General features: G+C 45.8%; 2 protein-coding genes across 2 annotated transcripts; both read left to right on the top strand.

Annotated features, from left to right (window-relative positions):
- The first annotated feature begins 2,657 nt into the window (after positions 1 to 2,657).
- LOC128299157 (uncharacterized) lies at positions 2,658 to 18,692 on the top strand. The gene is made up of 14 exons (XM_053035027.1): positions 2,658 to 5,026; positions 8,551 to 8,840; positions 10,085 to 11,920; positions 11,995 to 12,127; positions 12,587 to 12,719; positions 12,850 to 12,991; positions 13,060 to 13,264; positions 13,349 to 13,482; positions 13,547 to 13,677; positions 14,413 to 15,798; positions 16,338 to 16,669; positions 16,744 to 17,079; positions 17,158 to 17,268; positions 17,339 to 18,692. The coding sequence occupies exons 1-14, from the start codon at positions 2,802 to 2,804 to the stop codon at positions 18,084 to 18,086; spliced, it is 8,142 nt and encodes a 2,713-aa protein (XP_052890987.1). The 5' UTR covers positions 2,658 to 2,801; the 3' UTR covers positions 18,087 to 18,692.
- Positions 18,693 to 23,630: 4,938 nt separating this feature from the next.
- Positions 23,631 to 27,225, top strand: LOC128310576 (lysozyme-like). The gene is made up of 4 exons (XM_053047250.1): positions 23,631 to 23,859; positions 26,582 to 26,767; positions 26,832 to 26,905; positions 26,978 to 27,225. Exons 1-4 carry the CDS (start codon positions 23,775 to 23,777, stop codon positions 27,134 to 27,136), a joined length of 504 nt encoding a protein of 167 aa, XP_052903210.1. The 5' UTR covers positions 23,631 to 23,774; the 3' UTR covers positions 27,137 to 27,225.
- Positions 27,226 to 27,814: the final 589 nt, after the last annotated feature.

Below are 27,814 nucleotides of genomic sequence, written 5' to 3'. Positions count from 1 at the left end.
GAGGGTCATACTGCAACCGAGAACAAGGCATTTTTACCGCCACAAAGAAGCTGTTGGAATTCTTGCGTATCAAGCGCGATGACTTGAGCATATTTTAATGTAATCTCGAAAACGAACTAACAATGCCGGTCGATAGAGAAACGTTAGAGCGATTGGATTTGTGGCAAATTTTATGCATCGTATCAAATCAACACACCCGATCCGGTCCCAAAACATGTTCGATTCGGCGTTCGATAGGCGAACTTGTGTTGTTGGCACCGGGGACTTATCACTGATGGTGGTGGGGGAGAGAAAACCTGTCATTTCACGAGACGGTCATCTTGGTCAGCACGGTTGAACTCATGTCATCCGTCGAACCTGGCGGCTTGTGGGGGGAGGGTTATGAGTAATTTTGATTGCCTTTTTCCTGCTCTCCTCACTGGAACCACACGGCCAAGAACCAGTTTCTTGCGATGCCCACTTTTGACGTAAGCTTTTTTTTGAGGTTGGCGAATTTTTATTCTTTTTGTGCTGCCGTGTGAAGGCCTGCCTGGATGAGACCGCAGGAGGAGATGCCGAAGAAGTTTCAGACACGCGAAACTTCGCATGAACTCACCACACCCCGGGACCGGGGTGTGTAGTTGGCAAACATAAGTTTTGCGAACTGCGTTCCTGGGCAAATGGGCGGGTTGTAGCTTCGGGCGTGCGTTGCAGGAAACCTAAGTAGATCAATCATAATTATTGAATTTGTTTTCTTCGACTCCTTCACCGACTTTTGTCATTTGGACGTTACAAAACTTGTTAATTTCACCCCACTAGTGTAATCTTGTCTCGTTATTCATTTCTAGGGGTTGGATGGTTGGAGAAAAACAATACCCGCAAGAAGATTCGAAGAGACCTCAAGGGAGTCAATTGTTATTAGCCCCTAAGAAACTCTTCAATCAAGTCTCCGCGGGCAAAGATCTGAAGGCAATACAAATGTTACAATAAAACATTAAAATGGCACCGCAAATGCTGGAATCCTCCATCCGGGTTGGTAGGCAATATGGCAATGGTAGTCCTCTCGTTAGTTTACTTTATTAATAGACGTATGGCCCGAGATCGGCCGTGTGATTGATTTTTGTGTTTTATTATTCTTTTTTAGAAGCGACTTAATATCGCTTCATCGCGTACATGTTCCATCTTGACCGCATCGTGGTGCACATTGGTTGCCGACTCAAGTAGCGTAAGCTCCCGAGCTCAAGATGAAGGCAAATATTTGCCAACCGTATCATCCTTTGCCGCCTTTACGTACAGGTGATGCTGGCCGCTTTACGGACAACCGAGAGATAGAATGACTTAATGGCAAATATGTAACATTCCTGAGCACGCTTCGGAATTCCAGCTGCAACAACCGTTCGTTGTGCGAATCATTTCGCTTGCAGGGCCTTTGCGTATTTTAATGTGCCTTTTTTATTGGCGTACTGTGTGGAAATAGTGCTCCACGCAACTGCATGCCTCTTGGCGTGCAGCGCAAGTAATGAGCTAATGTAGTAAAATTATGCATTAAATTAAAAACTAATTTGAGATCAGGTTATGGCATGCTGCGGAACACCTGGAAGGGGATTTGTTGCAATATGTGGTATCGGCTAGATCTGCTCCAGTTTATGACGCAAAGGGTATCCAGGTTATTGGGAATTCGAATTCAAGTACCGTCAGCCGTAATGGTGAATTGTTTCCATTCAACAACAAACTACTCAATGAATGGTGTTTAGCGCATTAGTCATGGCGAGACCCGAAGCATAACCTAGAATACCTCCATTCTATTGTGTTGTGTCGATGCTTTTTGGTTTCGACATATCGAGCGGTATTCATCCCACCGCAATAGCAGGGGCGTTTTACCATAATCGGTCGGTTGGCCTGTTTGTTGTGTGACAGAGGTGGAATTAGCTGGTTTCGAGTGTTCCAAGACGCACGCCGGAGTTTATTTCGCGCTACAGCAGCAGAGCCGTTGGTCGTTAAATTGTTTGGCGTACCTCCGAATCCTGCTCGATCATGTTTGAATGGCAAAACGTTTGCGTGGGTGCCGTCAACACCTTTGGCGGCAAAGCGGCAGATATTCTGGCAGTTCCGTCTAGTCAACTTCCGCGCGAGGAGTGCGTCTTGCAGCGTATCTTCGAAGCAATTTCAGAATTTACAAAACAATCAAATAGCGAATACTATTTGGAAAGTAACAGACGAGTCTATCAAGAGTGTGTGAAGTGTATAATTTCATCATGAAGATAGTGCTTTTAATAATAGACCCATTGATCATTGATGTCCATCATACTGAGTTCCTGAATATTTTAAGAAATCTCACGTTGAAACTGACTGAGCTGAGCTAGTGAACACCTGCGGATGATAGTTGTTGATCATGCATTACACTCGGATGACTATCCAAGCCCTCTGGAACGTGAATACTACAAATACAATACAACAATCGTGTGTCATTAAGAAAAAACAATCCTTTTCTACGTATGATTTCACCAGTCTCCGGTACTCAAGATCAACAAGACGTCATTTCATCATCATTTCATGTGCTTCCGTCCGGCCGTCCATTAATCATAAGCAGCGTGTCTGCGGTGCGCACGTACAGTGTGGGCTCCACGTTTTTTTTCTCTGTTGGTAGTTGAGGATTAAATCATCGCCCACCAAAGCAGACGAGTGAAGTGAGGCCTCACCGACAACAAAACGATAGCAGCCAAACTTAAGTTTGAAGTGTTCTCACCGCGAAGCGTTGATTCATAGTGAAAGTGCTAATAATAAGAAACGCTCTGTGATATCTGATCTTGTACGCGTTATGTATGTCGCGTTGTGAACAGTTCCATGCCACCATGAGTTCCCGCGATACCAGTGGGACAGTGTTCAGCAACCGTATGGCACTGCACCAGCAGCATCTTCAGCCACATAATCTCGCACGTTCGCGAGAGTCAAGTATGGGTGTGGGGGAGACACAGAAAGTGCCAAGAATATTACCCCACGGTTCATCCATCATGGGGCAAAGCATCGGTGAAAATGGTGCCAAGCGATCGACACCCTCAGCCGACCCGGAAGTGGGTACGGTCGGTGGTGTAGTGATGCGTAATCGTGTGATTGATTTGGATAAGAATCGCATCAAGTGCAATCGGAACCGGATTTGGTCAAGGCCCTCAAGTTTCTTGAGCTTCTTCAAACAGTCGCTCGGTTCGTCGAACGGTGCAACAGGTGGCGGAGGTTCTTCGAATTACACTGAAAATACTCACAAATGCTCAAGAAGCAATGTGTCCGCTTCGGGCGATGTTCCGCATTCTTCGTCCAGCATAATATCGTGCGGTGAATCTACCGTGGACAGCGGTGATACAAAGGTAACCAATGGACAACGACTCGATCTGAACATGATCCGCAAGCTGGAGGAGGAGATTTACAAGCGCGGCCGTGAACAGCGACCCGATGCGGAAGCGAAAGATTTTCACGAGTTTTATTTCAACAATCGGCGGCATTCAGGTGGCGACCGGAAGACATTTTCCAGCGACACGTCCGCCTTCAATGGGGACAATCATCGGGCGGTCCTGCTGGTAGATCCGAACGCGCTCGAACCGATACTGTTGAAGCGCCCACTCAGCACAGGTGAAACGCGACTGCTGACGAGCGATGAGGCAACGGACGCACAGGGCAAAGGTGCAGACCAACCGGTGTTGCATCATCCGGGAGGAGGTAACAAATCGATCATCATTGTCGATAACTCGGAATACTATCCGGTGTTAATGCGGTACGACATCAACGCCGACCAGATCGACCGGCAGCAGCTACAGCAGCAGCAGTACCGTCGCAACAGGACGGAGATGCTTAAAATAGACACCAAAACACCTCCCGTGGCCCAGCACAAGAGCTCTGTTGCGCCAATCAAGCGTCCGTCTGGGACGGACATCGCAACGTCACCGACCGCCGGGGGTTTCCCGATGAAAAGCGACGAAAAGTTGTCATCGTTCACCTCCTCCTCGCTGTCGTCCTCTTTGAGCGGTGCGACATCGTCGAGTGTAGAGCTACCGACACCCCCCCTCATCCTCCTGAGGGAATGCTCCGAACCGAACGGTGGCACCATTCCAAAGCACCGTCCTCCGCTGAGCTTGGTCCAGCTACCTGCCAGCTCGAGCGGAGGTCGAGGGAAGAAACAGCTGCAGCAGCGAACAGCGAATCTATTCCAACGCTTTCTTCAGCACCGCCGCAGTCTGAACCTTTCGGTGCGGCGCAAACGATTCCGACCTACGCACGAGTGTGCTCATTTCAAGAACACGGAAGTCCCACTTGGACGAGCGCACTGGGCGGATGTCATCCTCGGCAGTTCGACGAGCGGCAACGCGCGGTCCTCCGGTAACAAGATGAAATTTGAGTATCTCAAACGCATGGCCCGGTACGACTGTGAGGCTGGAATGACAAATGTTGGCTACGATCGGCATGCTTGTACGCGGGCCACCGGATCGCTGCGGCGCCGCACGGCGAGCGAACCCGATTTAGTGTCACGACAGAATTGGAAAAGTGATGGCTTTGTGCAGCATCTTCAACACCAGCATCGCGCGCTGTACTGGAGCACCGGTGATCTGGGCAGTCTCGGGCGCATGGTGGAGCTGGGAAAGAACTTTGAAAACATTTTCGACAGTACCAGCGACAACCTTTCCGCCCGGCTGTCGGCCGCTGTGATGTCCAGCTCAAGTTCCTCCTCGGTACCGCTGTCGGGGTCGGGTTCGCTTTCCTCCTCGACGACCGCTTCCTCCATGGGTAGTACCTCCAGCCAGCGGATGCTGCAACGTCGTCTAGCGGCTGCCCTGCTCAAGTCTACCCAGCATCATCACCACCAGCACAGCAAACCTCCAATATCTTGCCCATCGGCTGGAAATTCTGGTTCGTCCAATTCCTCATCGTCTCTGGTGGTTTCGTCCGGGGCGCCGCCCAATGGTGGTAACTTCCTGCGCAAAAAATCCTCCTCCTTCCGGGGCGTACTCCGGCGCTCAAACACCCCGGATGTGGTCAATACCTGGGTATATCGCAAAAGGTAAAGAGTTGGAGGAAGAGTGGAATGGAATTGGGGGCCATTATGAAATTAGTATACGAGAGGTTGACATAAATACTCTTATGTAGCAGCAAATGAATGTTTTCACTTCTCCAAACTTTATGGACTTTCGATGTTTCTTCAATTCCCATTTGGGACTTTGGTGTTCTTCATATACCCCCAGGCACCACCCAGGCATCGGTGTTTGCTTGCATCACCAAAACTCGTCTGTCCACTTGCCCAACTTTGCGACGGAACAATATTGCCTCACTTTTTTTATGTCACGAGTGTCCGGGCGCATTATTTTGGATGTCATTCTTTTTCGTGAGAGGTAACGTGAAGAGACATCATTTTCATCACACCAACCGGGTTGACATCTATACGCTGTGTGTGTCGAATGGTAGAACTGCATCAGTAGCGTCGAGGGCGCACAACTCACCATAAGAAAGGGCCCTTCCCTGCTCACTCACTCGACGCAATTTGACAGGTTTATTCGTGAGCTCGGCGTGTCGGCGTATCGTTTGGCCAGATGGTAGAAATCAATTTTCCGCCCAAAACACAGATCAACCGATCGTGAGTGAGTTGTGGTTTGATTCCCCTTCCTTCCTAGCTGGGTTACGAACCTCTAAATAGCATTTCTTACTGCGGAAAAACCTGTGAAATGGGTCAACGCTTAATGTTGCATCGCTCCGTTTGATGATTACTTTATTGCAATTTGGGACTGTGGTCGGTTGGTCGTTTTATTGTGGGGGATCGCTTACCCAGTATGATGTGACAGATCGTGTTGAAGATGATAATAATAATCCCACAGGTTATGGGGTTGGCGCGTTGGCGAGAGAAAAATAGGATCGTACTTATTAGGTTGGGTGGATCGCAAGAGAAAGTCCGTAGTAGGCCGAGTTATAGTCGTCAGATATCCATGTTGACTGAACTACAATGCAATACGTAGTTTTGAGCATCGTTTCTGGTCTTAGCCGATAATTTACTACGATGTAATGTGCTACATTTAAAGTATATCGATCGGATTATTTCGAATTCCTAATCAAAAAACGAACATGTTAGCGATTCATTTTACACCACTCATTTACTATCAGTGAACGATTCGTTCCGCTAGTTCCAATTCTGTGTATTAATTATGGAATAGCTTTCAAAAAATCATTTTTGGCACGTAGAAAACCTTCACAGCGCCACACGTAGATTGTTCGCTGGTTGCGCCGCGGTACATACTCCCTCCAAAGTGATTGAATCCCCAGGCCACAGGTTCACCTACTCTCTGATCACGGTTGAAAAGGACAGGTACTGAAATGTGGACCCCGTCAAGGAACTTGCAGGCAAAGCAGGCAAACAGAGGAGAGAGAAAAAAAAACAGATTGCAACCCGCCAACACGCAAAATTGAATTGATCCAGCCACGGGTTTTGGAGACCCTACCAAAGGTGACACCATTTCGAGGCCCTTCCCACGGGTCTGTGTGGTACGGTGGTAAGAATCAACAACAACGACAAAAACACACACCACAGTATGAAACAAAAATCCGCCAAACTAGCGAAAGAAGACTCGCTCGTGCATACATGGTATGGTGTGGCATGGTGTGCTGCTACCGACCGGACAACCGAGCGCCAGATCAGCCCCCTCCCCCCTATGAGAAGCCCGTTTGGTATAGAGCGTCTCCCGCGTGTGTAGCCCACGGTGGCCCCCACGAACTTGCCGGACCGGTGTTGCAAAATATGGAGCTAATCAAGATCTGCTTTGCTATATGGCATGCATTTGGTGGGTACGATCCGTGGGTTCGCCCAATTTCCGTTTCGCTGTCAACGTGTTCTGGTGCCAAATCCTGCCAGGTGTCAGTTGTCCACGGTGTGCGGTGTACTTTGGAAGATACATTGACGCATGCGAAGATGATACCGGGCCGTGATAAGCCTGCTTAGAAAGGGAATCCAACCTCTGAAAACGATCGCCATAGTGTGGCATTGGTGTGGCGATTTTAATGAGACGTAAGGGACTTCGTTAAAAGGTCAGGAATTTTCCATACAACAAACGCCGCGTGTCTCCCAATCGGACAGTCGGACACCTTGTCCAGAGTACGCTTTTCGTCTACAGAAGTACAGAGAAGAGTCAAATTTCTCGGTAAGGTGCACACCTTGCACAAGACACACTACGCCCGACAAAGCCACGAATTGACAAATCGACAAGTCGAATGGAATGTTCCTGCGATGCACCCAACTGCCATTTCATGCCCCCAACCGGAGCTTATCAATGGCAATTAATCTCTTGCCAATGCCACCACACAATGCAGCGAGAAATTCGGGAATTTTAGAATGTTGCACAACGATGAGTTTGCTTCCAAGTAAACAACCTCCGTGGCAAATAATAAACATCGCAATAGAAATATGACACCCTCCTCCCGTGGGACATGTATCTTGATATCCTCGGCAGGGAGTGCAGTGCGAGAATTCCAAACAATGTAGATCGTACTTGTCCCACCACCTCCCCGGGGGCAAATGTTTGTTATTTCGACCCCAATCAGGCAAACCCGGGGTGCATTTGGCAGTTATTTCCATTTTCCACTGCACTTTCGGGGCACTTGGAACCGCATGGAAAAAAGGTATCTGCGCCCGGGAGAGGGTACTGACCACCTGGACCGTTTCACACGGAGATAGATTTATTGGTACTGATCGGTGATCGCAGTGGTTCGATTAATTAATATTTATGACATTCCGCTGGGTACGGGCGGGACCGTTTATCCACCTCCGAAAGGTGGTGGAACCCTTACACAAACGTCCTGTTTAGCGAATGCCTGCCATTCCCTTCCCAAAAAGTGAGTAAATTTACGCCTGGAACTGATATTCACCGGTATCGCTGATTAGCCGTTTTTTATGAAAAGCTTAACGTCGCGAAATGAACCTTCACGGCACAGCTTTAAGTGACTCGCGCGAAGAGTGGTGTGAAATTTGATCACACACTTTTGCGCTGTGTATAGCGATCATTCGGCACGGGGACCGGGGATACGTAATGGCCAAAAATGAAACCTTTTTTTTTTTTTGGTTCAAGCGATCGTTGATTCGCACCCTGAAAAACGGCAATTAGTGTCCAATCAATGGTACGACTTTTATTGGTGGCGGCGGTAAAATATTCCCTTTTTGGCAGAGAGGAACGTGGAACCTGAGTGCGTAAGCGTGGGTGAGGTGATATTGCACTATGTTAACCTTGTGCGCTCTACGGCGTGTGTGTGCGACGACCCGTGCCTGTTTTCCTTATCGTGCAAAGCCTCGTATATTGCCCCCGATGCACCGTAAATTGGCTGTCAGTTAATGATCCGCCAACCAATCCAGCGAAGAGGCAGGAAGTTTTTCTTTTTTGGTTCAATTCTGCGAGCAAAGTTTAATGTTCTGATCGTTTCCAGCGTGTCCGATTAGATGGATTATAATTATCCGCTCTACGGGGTATTAGAAAATTTGACAGATTTATCTATATAATGAGTGTCTAACATCTCTCTATTCTATTTCTTTTCTCTCTTCCTTTACGATAGCTACGATGGCTCTGGAAACGGTTTAGGAGAGCCCCCGTACCACCGGGGGCACGGTAGTCCACACGCCTCGCCATCGCGGTACTCCTACAACAACACTGCCAAAAGCCCGCTGCAGCATTGGCGTACGTCTAGCGCCGGTGCGTCCGACTTCAAACGCAACTCACGTCTCCGCAGTTCGGCGAACGCGGCCGTACCCGGTGCGACCGGACAACATCAACATCATCACAACATGGTCGATCTGAACGTTCCCCGTGGCCATTCGCCACACTTCAGCCCATCCCGACAGACGAGTAAGTATTGCCTGATGACGAAGTCACCGCACATCTGATCCGAAAAGTGGAAATTCGTAGAATGATAGGCTAAGACCTAGAAACGCTAGCTGCATTGCATAGTTTATTATGGCAAAAGGGACTCAGTTTTATACGACTTTCAATATAGAGAAACTTTGTTGAAAAAAAGAATTAATTTATATCGAAAAGGTTCAATATCATGCGCTTGTCTAAAACTTCAAGGTTTGCCAATGAGACACTGGCAATTAAACAATTAACCGATAAAATATTAAACGGTGTGCAACAACCATCTGTCACACCCTGTGAAATAGGGTTTACGCACAACAATTACAATCTTCGAACCACTACTCGCTCGATGATTATAATAATCCATGGCATTTATATTGAAGGAAGCACTTAAACCACGAACGAAACGTATTAAATATCCTGCTTTATCCACCTTTATCATCTATCGCAGTGAAAACTTTCATTAACAACACCTGCGACAAGTGTTTTCACGCTCGGCTTCGAAGCCTATAGGTCCTCACCCTGTGGAGCTTGAGAGAGGAAGCGTAATTAAGTGCGTGCCACTAGCGTTCCCATTTTTGTTTTCCATCCTCTTCCACTGCTCTGGTTTGTGGTGGTGGTGATGCTGGAGCCTGCGATAAACGTTAGATAAACCCACCGACGGCTAATTTGTTTCATTCGCAAAAGTTAATGCGCGCCCTGTTGTCCAAGGTTCACCGCTCGTACGTACACACCCATGCATCATACGGTCGGTGCGGGCTCACTTCGACAAGATCGACGGGAGCCTGGTGGCTCCCCAAGGTTCCCGCCTCTTCGCTATTGCATCTTGTGCGGAGCGGTTGTCATTGCCCGCCGTGGATCGAGCGCTTGTCGAAGTAATTAATCTTACGGGTAGACCCGATCTTTTGCGAGTCTGCAGGTAGCAGACGGATGCAGACACATTGCATATTTCATGCGAGAGTAAAGTTACCCTCAACGCCCAGTCTGCAAAGCACGACTAGCTCCCAGTGCCAACCATTCACCACCACCACAGTGGCAGAGGGAGGGGGATGCAGAGTTCATTTTTCATTCTCAAGTTGCATCGAGCAAGGGGACAGCAAACAGCAAACACAACGTTGTTCTCCTGCTGATTTCGATCCTGCTTGTTGTGTGGCTATTTGTATGTCACGGCGTGGTCGATTGTCGTGCCCGTCGAACGATTATTAATTCTTTCGTTTTCTTGGTCTTTTTTGTTGTAGCACAAACCGGAGACACGCAAACGCTGCACGTCTACCTGCCGAACCATGGCTTCCGGATGATTCGCTTCGACGAAGCATCGGATGTGCGGCAAATTATCAACATCATCGTCGGATGGTTGTCGCCGGGTCAGAAACCAAACCCGCAAAGCTATGCGCTTCGGCTGCGCCACATGCTTACCAAAGAGGTCCTATGGATGCCACCGGACACGTCGATGTCGCAGGTGATGGCCCACATCTTCAACCCATCGTGCAGCAATGCCGACTGCCCGAACGTGGACAAAAGCACGATCGCGAAGCGCATGCAGCAGAAGACGAGTGGTGCGGTCGGGCATGCGAACAGCGTGTGGAAGGCGGAACTGCGCGTCCGCTACATACCGAAAAACCTGAAGGAGCTGTATGAGCGCGATCGCACCACGTGTCACTTCTATTTCGACCAGGTCAAGCAGGACTACATCCAGTCGAACGTGCCGAACATCGATCCGGAGATCGCGGTACAGCTGTGCTGTCTCGGCATACGGCACTACTACAAAGACACTAACCATACCTCGAACGACCGGAAGCAGCATCTCGACTACATCGAGAAGGAGATGGGCTTCGGCAACTTCATACCGAAATCTGTGATAGATACCATTAAACAGAAGAATCTGAAAAAGCAAATCCAGGCTGGCTACAAGAAGGTGTACAGCTACAGCGAGATGGAGTACATGCTCAAGTTTTTCGATCTCCTACGCACACAGTACACCTTCGACCAGGAACAGTTCAACGTGCAGCTGAGCAGCAGCTGGAACATCCGTGTCGATCTCATCATCGGACCGCACGTCGGTATCTCGTACTCGGTCAACCCGCAGGCACCACCGACCAAGGTGACCGATTTCGAGAGCATCGAGCGCATCACTACCAGTATTCTGCCGACGTCACTCACCAAAAGTGATCACCAAGGGCTCTCCGGTAGTGCTAAGGGTGCGAAGGGAAAGGATCAGCCGGACCTAACGAGCTCCTGTGGAAGTAACTCGTCCGGCGATGGTGACAAGAGCAAGAAGGACGGCAAGAAGGGTTCCTCCTCGAGTTCCACGGGCAGCCAATGCGCATGCGGGGATATCAAAACTCAGCTGCGGATTCGCGTTAGCGGCAACAGCGAGGATCTGGCGATCACGTGTGATGGCATTAAGACTTCCGAAAGTATAGCCGATCTAGTCGATGGTTACTGTAGATTATTTAACAATAACGATAACAGTCTGTGGGATCGTACCGCTGTACCGAAGGCGGGTGGGACAGGTTCTGCCACACCACCAACCAGCAACAGTGCGACCAATTCGCTGGAAAAGAGTCAGCTGAAGAAAAGTCTCACAGAATCGCAGACATCTTCCTGCGACAGGCACGGTTCGCGATCGTCCAGTGCCGATCGTCTCAATGGTGGCAATAACGAGCAATCCGATATGAGCACTTCAAGTGTGCAAGGCGGCGGCCAGCAGCAGCCACCAAAACCCACGCTCAACGAGGATTACGCGGAGCTGGGCATGTGCGATGAGGAAGGTGACTACTCCACACCGGCCGCACGCGATTACGAGCTCGATCGGTCGCAAATAACGCTCAACGAGATTATCGGTGTGGGACAGTTCGGTGATGTGCACATCGGTACCTGCCGGTTGCCCAACAAGTCCACTTTAGTTAGCAAGCTAAACCAATCATTGACGTCTGAGTTCGACGAGTACTCACAGATGGTGATGGATAATGGTAATGCGGACGCCCAGAAGACTGGTATCATCCAGGTGGCCGTAAAGACGTGCAAACCGGACGCAGACACGACCACGTCCGAGAAGTTCCTGCAAGAAGCATGTAAGTTAAAGAAACATTCCCAAGGGATATTGGTTAATGTGTAAGTTAATGTATTTTTCTTTTTTTTATTTTAGACATTATGAAGAAGTTTGAGCATCCACACATCATCAAGCTTATCGGTATATCCAGTGGTCCACCGATTTGGATCGTCATGGAATTGGCCCGCCACGGGGAACTGCGAGCGTATTTAAAGAAGAATGGTCCCAAGTGAGTTGCTTTCTCGTTCAAATTCTCTACTTCTGTTTGCCTTTCTTTGGTTTTGCGGCTTCTTTGGGTGAGGTTTTTTCACCCGCGTTCGAAGCCTTAGAAGGAAGATCCTTTGGAAGTTTCGAAGCAGGAATCGGAGCGTTCAGAAACCCAACCGGCCCGGCTTGGTGTATGCGATATCGCATCTTCTGACCAGCCACTGGCAGTGGTACATGGTTTATTCGACTGCGCATAAACGTGTTCCCACGCAGTCCCGTCAACCGTTCAAACTGTTCGCCATATCCCCAAACACAAACTTCCAACGGTTCGGGTTTAGATGTTCTTGTCGTTTTAAACGTAGAATTGCCGATCGAATGTGGTCCCGCAATCAATTTTTCCACATAAAAACAACAGCTGTCTTCTGGATAATACCGCCGGGCCATTATGATGTACTAATTTGTTCGGGTGTTCTGTTTACAGACTTAAGCTTGGCACACTGTTGCTCTACTCCTACCAACTGTCGACAGCGCTCAGTTATCTGGAATCGAAGAAGTTCGTACACCGTGATATTGCCGCTCGCAACGTGTTGGTCAGCTCTCCAACTTGTATAAAGGTTAGTTTCTTTCGATGCACTTAAAAATTTAGAAAACACTTGAATTTGAATCTGTCGTCTGCCTGAAACCTCAAACCAAAATGAAACAATTGATGGAAATTGTGGCAATGATTACTTTGATTATTTGCAGCTTGCCGATTTTGGACTCTCAAGATGGGTTGAAGATCAATCGTACTACACTTCCACCAAAGGTATGCTTCCGATCAAGTGGATGGCACCGGAATCGATCAACTTCCGCCGTTTTACAACCGCTAGCGATGTGTGGATGTTTGGTAAGTGTTTCGTGGTCGGTAAATTCTGTTCGGGACCTGCTTTTAATACGTATCTCCATCTCTTGCAGGGGTTTGCACGTGGGAAATACTCATGCTTGGCATTAAACCATTCCAAGGTGTTAAGAATTGTGATGTTATTGGCAAGTTGGAGAACGGCGAACGTCTTCCCCTGCCACCGAACTGTCCTCCGCGGCTCTACTCGCTGATGTCACAGTGCTGGTCACTGGAACCGCACAAGAGGCCCAATTTTAAGAGCGTCAAGGAAACACTCTAGTGAGTAACTGTACATAAACTAATATGCAGTTTGCATGTAGACATCGGTCTTGTATGTAAATTTTTTGTATTGCGCTTTTGCAGTGAAATTCTGATGGAAGAAAGACATAGCGATTGTGAAACGATGCGTCGGGAAAATCGACGTGTAGCAGCGATGTCCTGGGGTGCTGGAGATGATATGGCACCACCAAAACCTGCCCGAGGACCTACAATGGGAGGTGTGTTGATGCGTTTCATGGATTTAATCGGAAAAATCGTTAAACAAACTTTCATTATTCGCAGGCGACGGTCCCCTTGTGCCGGGTGCACCCCAAACATACATCGTTGCCCGCGATCCGACCGTGCTGGCAGCACTGATGCGCGAAAATGAGCAGCGAGGCATCAATCCATCTTCGTACACGACACCGGCCTCGGTATTTAACACACTAGCCGTAGACTTAGATCCTAACGCACCACCAAACAATACTGATAACCAAATTGCCAAAGAGAGCGCTGTCGCTAACCTACCGTTGAAAACCGTTCCCCTACCCGTGACCGAATTGCATAAGCTAGATCCCACCATCGACGAAGCGACCGCCACCGCTGCGGCCGCTGCTACTGATGGGGCAACGGAATCGATGCCGCCACAGCAGCAGCAACCGGGTGGCGCGTTCGAAGAATGCAACCAAAACCCGTACGGCGGTGGTGGTGACGCATCTGGCGGTGCGGATAGTGGTGGTAGCACCATCGAGATGCATCAACCAAAGAACACAGACACGCTGGAACGCTATAAAAATCCCCAAGATATACTTGTACTGTCCGCTAATAACAACATCATTCATTCCATGTCGCAAAGCTCATCCTTCGCCCATGCCCACAATCCCCTCCCCCCGGCCGGCTCCCAAATGCTTTCCAACGCCGGTCTCTCGTCCGCTCATGCAAACCCACCCGCTGCCGGTTCCATTCATCATCAGACCCATCCGGGTGCGTCCGGGGTTGGGTATCCCGTACCGTGCGAAATCATCAACGCACTCACCCAGCAAACCCACTCGATCGAACCGACCTACAAAGCCATCCAGCAAAACAAAGCCACCGGTGGTGGTGCCCTGCAGGCAAACCTAAACCCACAACTGATGAACAATAATTTCATGCATTCAAACGCTCAACAGCAGCAACAACAACACCAAACACAGCAACCGTACTACCCGCAGGGTAATTCGATCGTGACCTATCAACAGTATCATGCCCAGCAGCAACAGCAACAGGCACTCGCCGCTGAATACTATCAACATCAGCAACATCAGCAGCAACAGCAATATGTCATGCAGCAATCTCAGCCACAGCAAGTGGCCGGAAACTATGTCGCGTACAGTGCTGCTCCGGTGCAGACCATCCCGCCCAGTGGCGCTCAGGGCTATCCGCAACCATCGTTCGTCAAATCACCCCAGCAGGAAGATCAACCCGGCGGCGCAAAGTCGCGCAGTCTCGAGCGCAACGTTGGACAAAACATAGTGTCCGCGTATGCGGCACGCATCAACTCGCTGGAGCGAACGCGCCAGATGAGTATGGAGTACGGTAGCACCGTGAAAGCGATGCGCTCCAACTCACTCACGCGACAGTACAGCGGTGGCAACCAATCGGATCTGTACCCGGGCGTTGGTCATGGGGTACGCTCATCCAGCTTGGAACGTGGTGCCCAAATGGTGAACGCTTCGGGTCCTGGCGGTAATGGTGCGGGAGGCTTCATGAATCGTATGGGTAGTCTCGAGCGCAATCCACAGTCACCGTCCCAGTCGATCTTTCTCAACTCGATGAAGGGTGGCAGCCTGGAGCGTAACCAATCGGCGGCGATAGTGAACGATATGCTAAATAGTAAGATTGCCTACAAGGGTGGTAGTCTGGAGCGCAACCAGCACATCCTGCTAACCCGTTCGGGATCGGCCGTGGGAAGTCTCGAGCGCAATATGCCCTTCCAGAACTATCGCAGCCCGGTTGCGGCTGCCCCGAAGGAGCAGGAACCGTTCCAGGAGGAAATCTACGACTTCGGTGGTGTGAATGTGAAATCGTGCGCCTCGATCGCGCTGAAAAAGAGCGTTGAGAAGGGGATGCTACCACCGAGCTCGTTGGCCGTTTCGCCCGGGGTGTCCGCGGCGGCCGGTGCCAATTTCGCCCTTCCGCCACCGTACAGTTCGGCCAGCAAGCAGCAACAGGCTGCAGCAAATCAGCAGCAACAACAGCAATTGCAAGGTACTCCGCAACGAGCTATATGGGGTGGCCCGACCGCTGGCAATGTTGGAATGCATCCGCAAATGTACATGCAGCAGTCACAGGTGCAACCGGGCGGTGCAGGCATGGGACCGATCATAGGGATTGCTTCGTCCCAGCAGGTTCAGATACCGATGAAGATCTCCCACAGCCAACCGATACAGGCCCATCAGGCGCAACCGGTACAAGCACAAGCGGTACAGCAACTGGCACCATCGTTGGCACAATCGGTACAACAGCAGCAGCAACATCAACAAATGATCGAACACCAGCAGCAGCAACCAGCCCAGGTGTCTAGGCATTGATTAATTTTCTCCGTTTGTCAATCTTACTTGTGGAATGACAAATGTGGCAAATATTGCTAAACATATTTTGTTTCGTTGTGTTGTGGTTTTTAATCATTGAATTTTATGTTGACTTTGGAACCTCGTAATGCTTTCTCCATCATCCTCTCATTTCCGTGCGTTTTTTTTTTTTTGTTATCTGTCCCAATGTTGTCTTTTTCGTTGAGTTTGTTCTACTTTTGTATTAACTCATAGCGTTTTCTGTTTCTTTGTGTTGTGTGGTTTTCGATGGTAGCTAGTGCTATCATATTGTTTTGTAATTCTTTTTTTTCTTTCTCTCCATTCTTTGGTCCCATTCTTACAACCTTTCGATACATGATGAGTTTTTGTTTCGGTTTCAATCTTTTTAGCATGTGGTTAGCATTTGTTTTTGTTTTTTCTATTAGATTTGTTTCGTATCAGTATGTTTTGGTTTTTAGCCAGTAGATAATGTAGAGTTTTGTAACTCGGAGCTCAAAATCATGTCTAACACGTATTGTTTCTAGTTGCAGGAAACGCAACAACAGCTGGAGGAAAAGCTGCGCAAACAGCAGCAGGAAAGTGAAATCGATTCCAAATGGTTACAGCAGGAGGAGAACAATCTCAAGAAGCGGTTGAGTTTGATTACGGCCAATACCGCCAGCATGTCGCTCGACCAACAGACGACCGGACCATTCATGGAGGGCAACACACCGCCTATCAATGGGGGTGGTGGTTCGTCGCTATCGGGAAGCTACCATTCACAGCAAAGTCCACACTTTTCACCGCAAAACACAATGTCCGGACCGCAAAGCTTGGGTGACCATTATCCCACCACACCAAACACGAGTGATTCGAGGTAATTAAAGGTTGTCCTATGGTTGGAACCTAGATATACTGATTGGTTTTTCTGTGTTGTTATTTTTTATCTAGACCTCATACGCCAGGATCCGGTAGCGGTGGTGGTGGTGGCATGATTAAATCGAAGAGCTCCTCCATGGAACGCTGCACGACGCCACAGTCGAGTGATGAGAAGTTTGCGGTGAAAAAGGTGGAACCGACCAAAACGATGCCACTCGATCGTACGAACGATATGGTGTACAACGCCACCACTAGTGTGGTAAAATCCATCATGGCGCTCAGCCAGGGTGTGGATCGTGCGCAAGCGGCAGAATATTTGAATCTGGTGCGAAATGTTGGGTTTGAGTTGCGCGATCTGCTAGGTGCGGTCGATCAGTTATCGGCTAGCTTCCCATCACAGCGCTACAAGTAAGAATTATTGTTTGTCTGTGACATCCAGAGACAAAGTTTAACGTTTTCCTTGTTTTAATTTCGTCTAATCCACAGAGAGGTAGAGATGGCACACAAAGTATTATCCAAAGACATGTATGAACTAGTTACAGCCATGCGGCTAGCGCAACAGTACAGCGAAACGACACTAGACGCCGAGTATCGGAAGTACGTCCCCGCAGAAGTTTTAATCGACCACCTTCATATTAAACGCCACTTTTTTTCTTCCACCCAACAGAAGCATGCTGTCAGCGGCACATGTACTTGCGATGGATGCCAAAAATCTGCTCGACGTCGTCGATTCCATACGCGTACGATACCCGAACCTCTTCCCACAGCAACCGAGCGCACCGTCAAGCCCAACGCAAAGGCAACATGCTGGCGGTGCCGTCTCCTCACACACCTCCACCGTCCATCCGTCCAATACATCCCAACTGTTTGCCCAACAGCAACAGCAACATTCATTCGATCAATCGCAACTGCTGATGATGGGCGAATGCTATCAAAACCTTCAACCAAAGCAACCGATGCTGGCGCACAGTTCTCCGCCCACGTCGCTAACACATTCCTACGAAACGTCGGCACCGCCCGGTCAGCCGGGGATGCATCCCGGGTCAGCAGCCGCCATTTCATCGTACCAACAGAGCGGTATCTACGATAATGAGTGTATTATCAGCGGCCAGCAGCAACCAATGGAGGGTGGTGGTAAGCTGAAGAAGCCTGTCATTGCCGCAAAACCACCGTCGGTTGTGGCGATGGCTTCGGTGAAGCTAAAACCCGTAGCGTCCGTACCGATCGACGTACCCGACAACGCCGGCAGTGGTGAGCTGTATTCCAACGCGTCGTCCCAGAGCCCGAACGGTTCTGGTTCGCTTACCGGTGCGGACATCAAACTGCCGGATCCGGTTTCGTGTACGATTGTGCAGGAAAACTTGCTTGCCGCCAACAATCAGAAGGTGATGGCCACGAATAAGCTAGGCGGTTAGATGACTCCGGGTTTTGTTTGTCAGTCACAGTTCTTATACTCAGCTGTTTTTTTGTTTCTGCCCTTTCACGAGACTGGACGCACAGGACCTTGTTCGGGAGCTTGTTTTCGAAATAAAAATAGCAAAATGATCGGCGAACAAGGCTAGAAGACAATGGGCGAGGTAGCGTTAGGATGCAATTACTGTCATATAATGTACTTGATGATGAATGGATTGCGCGATGTAAGATGATAGCATCTCTTATGGAACTAGGATGGCTCTATTACAGATTAAGCAAAATGAGGGACAGACAGACAAGCGATAAAACTAATCCCGGAAAACGATGCAATAGAGAGCGAGAGAGAAAGTGTGTGAAAAGGTAGCAAAGTCATTGTTTCGCTACTCGTCGGCGATTCTGCTCGCATCTATACTGTGCACCGGACAGTACGCGTGCACCGCTATGCTAGATTTAAAGCATACTTTTATTTGTATTGTATCGTATTGGCAAAAAGGCAACACTTTGTGTAACTATCGTGCTCCGGAGAACGGTAAGGTAAAGTTGACCACAAGTTAATAAGACAAAACTGAAGGTTTTTTGGAATAAAAAAGGAGATGGTGTGATGAACACAGAGATGGAGTTTGGTCACGTAACGCGCCTCAAACATCACAGTACGGAATAGTTTTGCTTGCGGAATAGTTTTTATGGATTCGACTCTAAGTGCAATTTAGGGTTCATAAAAAAAAGATTCTTTTCCTCTGTCATTAATTTTCCCATTGATTCACGCACAAGTTAGAAACTTTCCCCTTATGATGGACCATACTGCAAGGAATTGTTTCCATTACTAACAACCACCACCACAACAAAATACAAGATGAGACTAATACATACAACAATCAGCAATAATACGCCACAGTGAAGGTTGCGTAATAATAGCAGTGTAGCCGATTTTGTACCAAAACTTTTCCTACCACTTCTTAGATGAAGAATGATTCACTTTCCTTGCTTTTTGGATTAAATTTGTTCCCTGTTAGTAGTGGGGATCAAATTTATTGTACGTTTCCTCTACATCCTAGCTAAGATTTCGAGAAACTTTACAACAGTGTAAGTAGTGGAAAGAATATTGCTAGATTTGTGTTATTGTTTGAAACTTTTGCTTTGCTTGATTGTGTCTTAAAACTAATCCTATGCATAAAAATAACATCCATTGTGCTAGCTTTGTATGAGTTCAATTGATAGCCAAAATTAGTGCATTCATTATCAGCCTAATGGATAGGTTTACACAATGGAACTTAATTTATCTAAAAAAAAACAAAAACAAACATAAAACACTCGAACAAAATGTAAAGTATATTTGCTTTAACGGATTAAAGTGTGCATGTGTGAGTGTTATTTGATTTTGTGTCACATATACCCCCTATACTAACTGTACAACTATCATCTACTCAAAAAGTTGTTGAAATCGATCAAGCTTTTCCGCCTACTAAACAAAACAATACGATCAATCGTGGAAATTTATAACATTCCAACGGTTTTTTTTTATATAGAAACGTCACGACTAGTAAATTGGGCTACCCGCGGAAGTCAAACAAAACCGAGTTGGATGTTCTCTCGAACAATGCTGTGTGCTTTGCGGAATTACTGCATTTAACAACGCTTGGGCATAGGAAATGCATCGCAAATTGCTTGATCTCGAAACTATCTTAAAGTCACTTCACTTCAGTAAAAGCGCGGAAAACTGGTACTGTACATAAAAATTGCTAAAGGAAGGTAAAGTGAAGAGAAAACAAGGCAATGTGCTATGGAAATACAAAACGGATTATTTGTGTGTGCGTGTTGTCCAATACAACATAAAAACTAACACCATTTTTGTGCGATTAACTCATTCCGTTTGCTACTTGTGCCCGGTGCTACATCTACAACAAAATCAAAACTACATCAATAGAAAATTAACAAAAAATTAACAAACCTCCCACGATCCGTGCTTGACGAAAACAATAACAACAATTAAGTTTAACTTTAGAAAGTTTACTAAACCAAAAGGAAGTAATGCATCATAATAATCAAAATACTAACAAACGATCATTCCGCGTAAAGTAAAACAACAAAACATGCACATCGGACAGGAACAATGATTAACAAAAGCCACAAAACAAAGCAACACAGGAAGCGATAATGCATGCAGCTGACATGTACCGCATGTCTTCTAACCTCTAACCAGTTCTGTTTTGTAGACCGCCGATTGATGAATTTATCCCGGAAAATAAAACCACGCATAAAACTTATTTCAAACCATGATTTTAACTAATAAACTGTAACTTTATTGCGTGTAGCACGATGACGGATTGGGAAAAATGTGTGACGCTTTGTCGTTTGTTTGTGTTGTTTAGTTCTCAAGAAGCTTTTTATGTTAAATGCTTTCTGTTTGAGTGATTAGTAACATATTTTCCAAGTCCTTAACATAATTCTTTATATTTTTCGAAAGTTGTACATTTACGAAGAAAACATTTATTTTTTCTCTCATCGCGTAGTTTGACACCTCTGACGCAATTTGCTGTTTGGCGGACATCATCTTGCACCACATTTAATTTAATTTAAAATTTCTTCTTTTGTTTTTTTTTGAAACATGTAAAATTGAAACATTTATCACGTTGGGATGTTTTCGATTGTGCCTTGCGATTACTTCGAGAGCCTGTAACTTGTAAAATATTATCCGATTCCGATCACATACTTCTCAAGCAAGAACGAGCGATCGGCTAGCGTAAACGATGCTCACGGAAACATTTAGCCTTTATTTCTCGTCCATTTACTTCCCTTCACTACACTAAATGTCTGCTAAATGTGGTTGTTTTTTGGTGTTTGGGGACAAAGATAGAAGATGAATGAACTCTTTTGCCAATAATTATCTGATCTTCTCTAATATTGCATACTTGTCAATAAGAACCGATTTCGGTGTCGACTTATTCCACCAAAATGTTTACTTAATTTATTAATGTTTCAAGAATCACCTCCAACTTTATCCAACTCTACCCACGAATATGTTTTTTTTTTTTTATAACCAACCCACCCCTCTCCTTTGCACTATGCTTTGTTGTAAAAGAACACATTTTAATTAAAATACTCTATCTAAAATTAATTCTGTCTTCTGATTATAGAGCAAGAATATCATCCTTAATGTACCGGTGTTGTTGCTCATTACCAACGAACCAGTTTAATGTCTTCCAGCGTTGTTTGGAATTTCCCCGCACGTTAATGGCAATGACAAACAGTCGATACGTACGGTCAATGGCACGCGCTGTGAGCTAGGTCATGAACAGCATCTGCAATTGAACTGCAGTGCGTACAGGGATATGCAACACATTAATTTAATACGCCCACAGAAGGGAGAGATCATTTGCCTAGCAGACTCATTCGACTTCTCCTGAAGTGTATGCAAGGAAGAATATCAATGAGCTTCATGTGATATTTTTGAAATTTATTTTATGTTATCAATAATCAATTAATAGTGGTCTTAAGGAATGAAAATTTCCTCTACCTATTCTTTCTCTAAATTTAAAAGATGCATTCTACTTGACGCAACGGTCTTTTTAAGAGCCTCGTGCTTTCACCCATTTTTCAATGAAATCCAAAACCCTCCAAAATATGGAATACCAAATGAGCTTTCTTGACGGTTAGACACACATTGCTTAGAAAACGGGTCTGTTCTGCTTTAAATTAAACATTCTACCCACTCACAAACTGGAGGGGGAGCAATCAAAACTTGCCTTTTTTTATAATAAAACGAACATAAATCGAATGTTGACTGCCATCCGCCCCGGTAAGAATGCAGTGCGAATGAGATAGATCGCGTGATGCGTGATCGCCACAAACACCCACCGCGGAGACGACGAATGAAAACGTTTACGGCATGGTAAGAGCAGGCTTACCTTCAGCGCATAGGGGTTGACGTCATGCCTGTGGGGATGCTCTATGGTAACGAACGACATCAACGGTTGCTTTGATTTTATCTACACTAACCGTACCGGTGATGATGCTGTAGGTTCTACAGCCACACCGGGGTTCTTCGTGCTCTTCACAGAATTAACTCACGAAATTGAGAATAATAATTGAAAATGCGAGAACATTTTAGGTGTTAAAATCAAATCAAATTAAATCATTATCCTACACATCTTGATTGTTGAGAGAACGTTATCAAAAATAACAAACTTTGACGTTATTAGGTGCAGGGCTACGAGCGTTGACAAAATGCTGACAAATTTTTCAAGTGACAAAATCAACTGGTCAATTGCGAAAAACCACACCGTTGCCGCGCACACAATTGTTTTCAGATTTTCGATACCAGTTGAGGATGTTTTTCAAGAAGTGCCACATGCAGCGTGATATAACTTTGCCCATCACTATTACATTGCATACTATCAAACCCGTGAGAGCGATCGATAGTGTAAGGAAGATGGATGAAACGGAGAGCATCCTTCATTTAGCTCAAACTTTTCGTCGGTTGATACGAAATTCCATACAAAACCAGCTGTTTTCAGATTCCCGATACCAGGAAAGCATCCACGGAAGAGGTAGCACCTTGTACAGCAATTTTGCTCGAAAACCGCCAAAAGGTATGCAATGTTTAAACACTAACTTTTCATACAAACCAGCTGTTTTCAGATTTCCGATACCAGGAGAGCATGTTTTTCAAGAGGTGACACCTAGTACCAACCGAGCAAGCACAAATCACGCGCTTCCTGGTAGTTGCAATCCCAAGTTGTTGCATGTCAGATGTTGCATGAAAGATGTTGCATGAAAGATGTTGCATGAAAGATGTTGCGCAACATATGTTGCACGACATATGTTGCATGTCAGATGCTGTGCAACATATGTTGCGCAACATGTGTTGTGCAACATGTGTTGTGCAACATTCTGGTACCAGGTGCTACCTCTTGTAAAACATGCTCTCCTGGTATCGGAAATCTGAAAACAGCTGGTTTGTATGGAAAGTTAGTGGTTTTCGACCAAAATTGCTGTACCAGGTGCTACCTCTTCCGTGGATGCTTTCCTGGTATCGGGAATCTGAAAACAATTGTGTGCGCGGCAAGGATACAGTGATTTTTCGCTGTTGTTAAGCTGATTTTGTCACTTGACAAATTTGTCAGCATTTTGTAAACTCTCGTGGCCCTGCACCTATTGAAATCTTATAGTATTGCTTTGATAAGTTTCTAGAACTAGATTTTTTTTTCCTAAAATTTGCATTAGTCTTACGGTCTTAATGATGTTTTAATTCATAAACAAAATACTTGTAATAGCTTATTATATCTTGCCAGATAATATGGTGGATTTGTTGTCAGGCATACTATCAGAGTCAGGCATACTAGAACAGAACAGAATCGTAGGTACGGTTAGTGTTGAAAGTCTTCGAACCCCACTCATCCCACTGATACAACGGAAGAGATGCAAATCACAAACACAAGATCAAGAGCCGTGCAAGGTTTTAATAAGGGTGCTCTCTCGCCATCTTTAAAGGCGCAACATCAACAACACGATCGCGATCAGCGAACACGATTCAGTCGGTAAGCTCAACGCGTGTGAAGCGGACGCCTCTTATCCTTCGGTTCGGTTGCTCAGTGTGTGACGGTCCATTCTGCTTGCGTTAAGCCGTATTACATCCGTGTCGTGTTGTATGCTCTTTGTGTAGGCAGACTAGTGACAGCGACTGTACCAAAATGGAGCCCAAATCTTTCGCGATCGTCTGTTTGTGTTTGATTGCTGTCGCTTTTGGCAGCGTAATGGCGGATGTTTCTCACATCGGTAAGTGGCGATTGTTAAGGAATAGGTTACTATTAAGCTTCCTTTGCCAGGTTTGACACTTGACAAGCTGTATCGGGTGATGGAATTCTCCGATATGAGTGCGTTGCGGAAGCACAACAATTGCATCGTTTTTGATCGCAACACACACGATAAAGGTGTGACTCAACGTTTGCTGCTGTCGCCGACGAGTTCCAAGTGCTAAATGGGAAGAGAATCATGTTCCCGCCGTGTCACATACGGAGCTCGAGAATGATTAATTTACAGTTGTGCAAAAAAAAATACGACACAACTAATCTGCATAAATGTGCGATAATCGTTTCACAAGCTGTTGTAATCTGGTAATAACAATTTAAATATGATATCATGCTCTGTTTGTGAACAACCTTTTTTTCTTGATTTATTGCAAACAGTTCTCTGTTCGACCCATCGCCCATTAAGGGCGCACGGAGAGCGATCGCCCATCAATAGGCAATAGAACTTTAATAACATAATCATCAGCGATAAGGAAAATCAAGAAATCCGACTGAGATCACTAACCGGTTTGTTTTTCTGCACAGTGACTTCGCGGTTGTCCCATAATTCTGCAACCGTCATTTTGAGCTCCAGCCCGTTTGTGCGCTTATGTGTGATCTCCTACGACGGGGGTTTAATCGGATTTGTTTACGGCCAGTTTCGCGACGGCTACACTTGGCCTTGATGTTTGAATGTCTGCATTGGAACCGGTTCCGGTGTTGCCTTTCTGCCCATTTCGGTCCCAGATGACTTGAGGAGCTTTTTTCCGTTTGTTTGTTTGTTTTGCTGTTAAACTTATCATCTCTCGCGAGTCTGTGAGCAGTCCGCGGCTCCGCGAGGGAATTCCGTTTCATAACGGGACGATGGTTGGCTTAGGTGCTTGGGCCACGCGAGTTAATGATTAATTGGTTTTTGGCTTTTGGTTTTAAATGGGTACGGTTTTTTAAACGGCACCCACCTCGGGAGAGGTCACACGAGGAGTCAAGGAAAGACCCGGAGGCTTTTCGGACTTTAAGGTATATGTTATTACGAAGTGTTAACTGTTTTGTCACTAGGGTTTTGAACCGTGTTTTGGAGAGTGTATTTATCCTTCGCCTAATTTTATTCTCCATGGAATTGTTTTTTATTATCATAAATCATTGTCTCTTTTTGGTTTAAATGACTCATCGATTGCTGATTCATTCTTTGATTTGAATGCCGCAAAGTTATAACATTTTATTCAGCTATTCGCAGCATAAGTTCCAAAAACGATCATACTTGGGTGATTAAATCGTAATACTAATCAATCAAACATTTTCCTGATTGTAAGGAAAATCTGCTTGGATTTGAAATGATGGATAAGCTTCGGATAGCCAGTGAGTAATGTCTAGGTGGACATAAACAAAGAAAACCTTCTTGAGTAGGGGGAAAAATAGTCCTTTATTCTTGCAATATCTCTATGGGTGTATAAGGTTCGTATTGTAGCAATAGATTCGTGTGTCTTGATATCAATTGCTCAGCAGTTTTTTGCATTGCGAGGAAACGATGAGAATTACTTGAGAATAGAACATTTAAAATGTGTGATGTTAGCATTTAAATTTCTCAATGAACTTCCAGAAGATTCTGGCAGCTCAACACAATGCCTTTACATTATGGTTAAGCTTGGTCATTTATAAACAGCTGCTTTGAATTTTTTTCAATTTTTCAATTTTTCCAAACCAATATTGTAAGATATTGGATTAAATTAGTATGAAAGCAACTTATAATAATTTATTAAAATGTTTTAGAATGTAAGCCCTTTGCACCAAGTCAATATGGTCACATCCAGAAACAAGTTATTCAGGTAGATATTAAAGAAACAAACATTTGATGTTCATCAATATTTAGACAACCAAGCATGAAGCTATTTCGAGAAAGATTTAACACCTCTTAATATGGGATCTTCAGTTCTTGGGTGAAGCTAGATGGCACATTAACATATCCTTAAATTTTACGACGACTTGTTTCCCCATGCGAGGAGTATCTGTTTGGTTGAAATTACCTAAACTTTAGCCGTGTTAGTTTGTTCCTCTGTGGACATTCGTGTTTAATACCCTGGAAGTTTTGGAAGTTCCAACAGAACATAACAAAAGAGAGATATTTATGAAGCATAAACACAATTCCTTTGCCTCGAAGATTGTATTAATAATAAGACTGCTTCTATAGAAGATTGATCGACCGTATTATGTGCCATTTAGCATCTTCCATATCTCTCCCATCGAAGAATGAGCCAAGAAACGGACGTTCCGCCACATAATAATCACACGAGGATGGCACATTACTCATTGCCCTGCACCGCTAAATCCTACTTACGCTGTGATTGATTTAAATTGATTGACTCCTACCGTTGCATCTTATAATCAGCTACCAGCACCATCGGCATCGCAACCTTCCAATCTGCTCACATTCAATCACTTGCCGATGGGTGCGATAAGCCATCAGGCACAACCGTTTGGCATGCATGATGACGATGGGTACTGTGCATGTAATCATCCGTACGGAGGACTGCTTTCGTAGTGACTTTGTATAGCGATAAATCTTACCACTTGAAGGCCACATTTGTTGCTCGAGGACAATAGCAAATAGAATGGGGACTGTTATTTCCGGGTTGGATGTTGATGTGTTGGATATTTTTTTTATTTATCGTTTCCTTTTGTATCTCCCTGTTTTTGTTTTACCTTCCTCTCATAAGCTCCCGAAGCGCTGGAAAATCCTGTGACGGATGTGTGCCTGTCCTGCATCTGTGAGGCGTCGTCCGGTTGCGATGCGTCGCTGCGCTGCAATGGCGATGTGTGCGGTATGTTCCGCATTACCTGGGCGTACTGGGCCGATGCCGGCAAGCCTGTCCAGCAGGGCGATTCACCCGACTCCCAGAATGGTGAGTAGCAACCGTTTGGCGATGCAATTAGCGGGTGAATACTCAATGAAATATGTGTTTTCAGCTTATCCGAACTGTGCCAACGAACCGTACTGTGCTGCACGTACCGTCCAGGGATATATGAGAAAGTTCGGACAGGTAAGATCGATCGAATAATAATACCATATGAGTGAGTAGGTGTTAATTAACGTGTGATGTTACGCCCAACAGGACTGTAATGGTGATGGTACGATCGATTGCTTCGATCACGCGATCATCCACAAGCTTGGAGGCTACAACTGCAAGAACCAGGTACCGATCGTCTACCAAACCAAGGTCGACGAATGCATCCAGCGTAAGGCCGCCGAGTATGGAGTCGCCCGCCAATAGTGGTCATTGCGACTATTCACCATTTCTTTTTATTTATGACATAGATTTAAAACAATGCGGCTTCTCTCTCAAATCCCCAGCACAAGATGATTTTAATAAATATAATCCAAAAAAGGAAAAAAAATTCCAACAAAAATAAAAATTTTAAAGAAAATAACAACGAATGAGCATTTGTTTTTATGGCTTTAACATATCTTTATTTGTCAAAAGCTATTGTGGCTTTTTTTTGTTCTGTTCTGTTGTTGGTAAGAGTTATACAGGAAGGGTTTTGTTATTCGTGTTTGGAGCAACCACTACTCGCAGTTTATTTTTAAAAATAACTAATCCTCACGTATTAAAAAAAAAACCAACATATTACTATTGCCTTCCTATCGAGCTTCTTTTTGTTTTGGAAAAGCGCATTACTTACACACTTTTAACGCGGTTTCTTTCCTGCACGAATTATTACGAGCCTCCTAATCACCCTCAGTCGTCGTACTTATCCACCCATCTTAGTACATTCGCTAAACAACCATCACTAACATTACACAAAGTAGAAAATAAAACCAAACAAGTTAAAACTAACTTTCGATCGTAGGATTGGGTGAAGATCGTCATAAGCGTATGGATCGATTGTTTGGTTTTGTTAGACAGAGAAAAGAATATCTCATACGAGCACACCTCCGTATTTATAAACGA

The sequence above is a fragment of the Anopheles moucheti genome, chromosome 2, assembly GCF_943734755.1.
Source record: "Anopheles moucheti chromosome 2, idAnoMoucSN_F20_07, whole genome shotgun sequence".
Taxonomy (NCBI): domain Eukaryota; kingdom Metazoa; phylum Arthropoda; class Insecta; order Diptera; family Culicidae; genus Anopheles; species Anopheles moucheti.
Note: the sequence above shows the minus strand (reverse complement) of the source record. Positions and strands in the feature narration are given on the sequence as shown.

Bases quoted from the DNA above. Each gene is read 5' to 3' on its own strand.
- LOC128299157 (XM_053035027.1), top strand. From the start codon at position 2,802: ATGTCGCGTTGTGAACAGTTCCATGCCACCATGAGTTCCCGCGATACC. The intron at 8,841-10,084 runs GTAAGTATTGCC...TTTTTGTTGTAG, and splicing joins CAGCCCATCCCGACAGACGA to CACAAACCGGAGACACGCAA. The intron at 12,720-12,849 runs GTTAGTTTCTTT...GATTATTTGCAG, and splicing joins GCTCTCCAACTTGTATAAAG to CTTGCCGATTTTGGACTCTC.
- LOC128310576 (XM_053047250.1), top strand. From the start codon at position 23,775: ATGGAGCCCAAATCTTTCGCGATCGTCTGTTTGTGTTTGATTGCTGTC. The intron at 26,768-26,831 runs GTGAGTAGCAAC...ATGTGTTTTCAG, and splicing joins TTCACCCGACTCCCAGAATG to CTTATCCGAACTGTGCCAAC. The intron at 26,906-26,977 runs GTAAGATCGATC...TACGCCCAACAG, and splicing joins ATATGAGAAAGTTCGGACAG to GACTGTAATGGTGATGGTAC.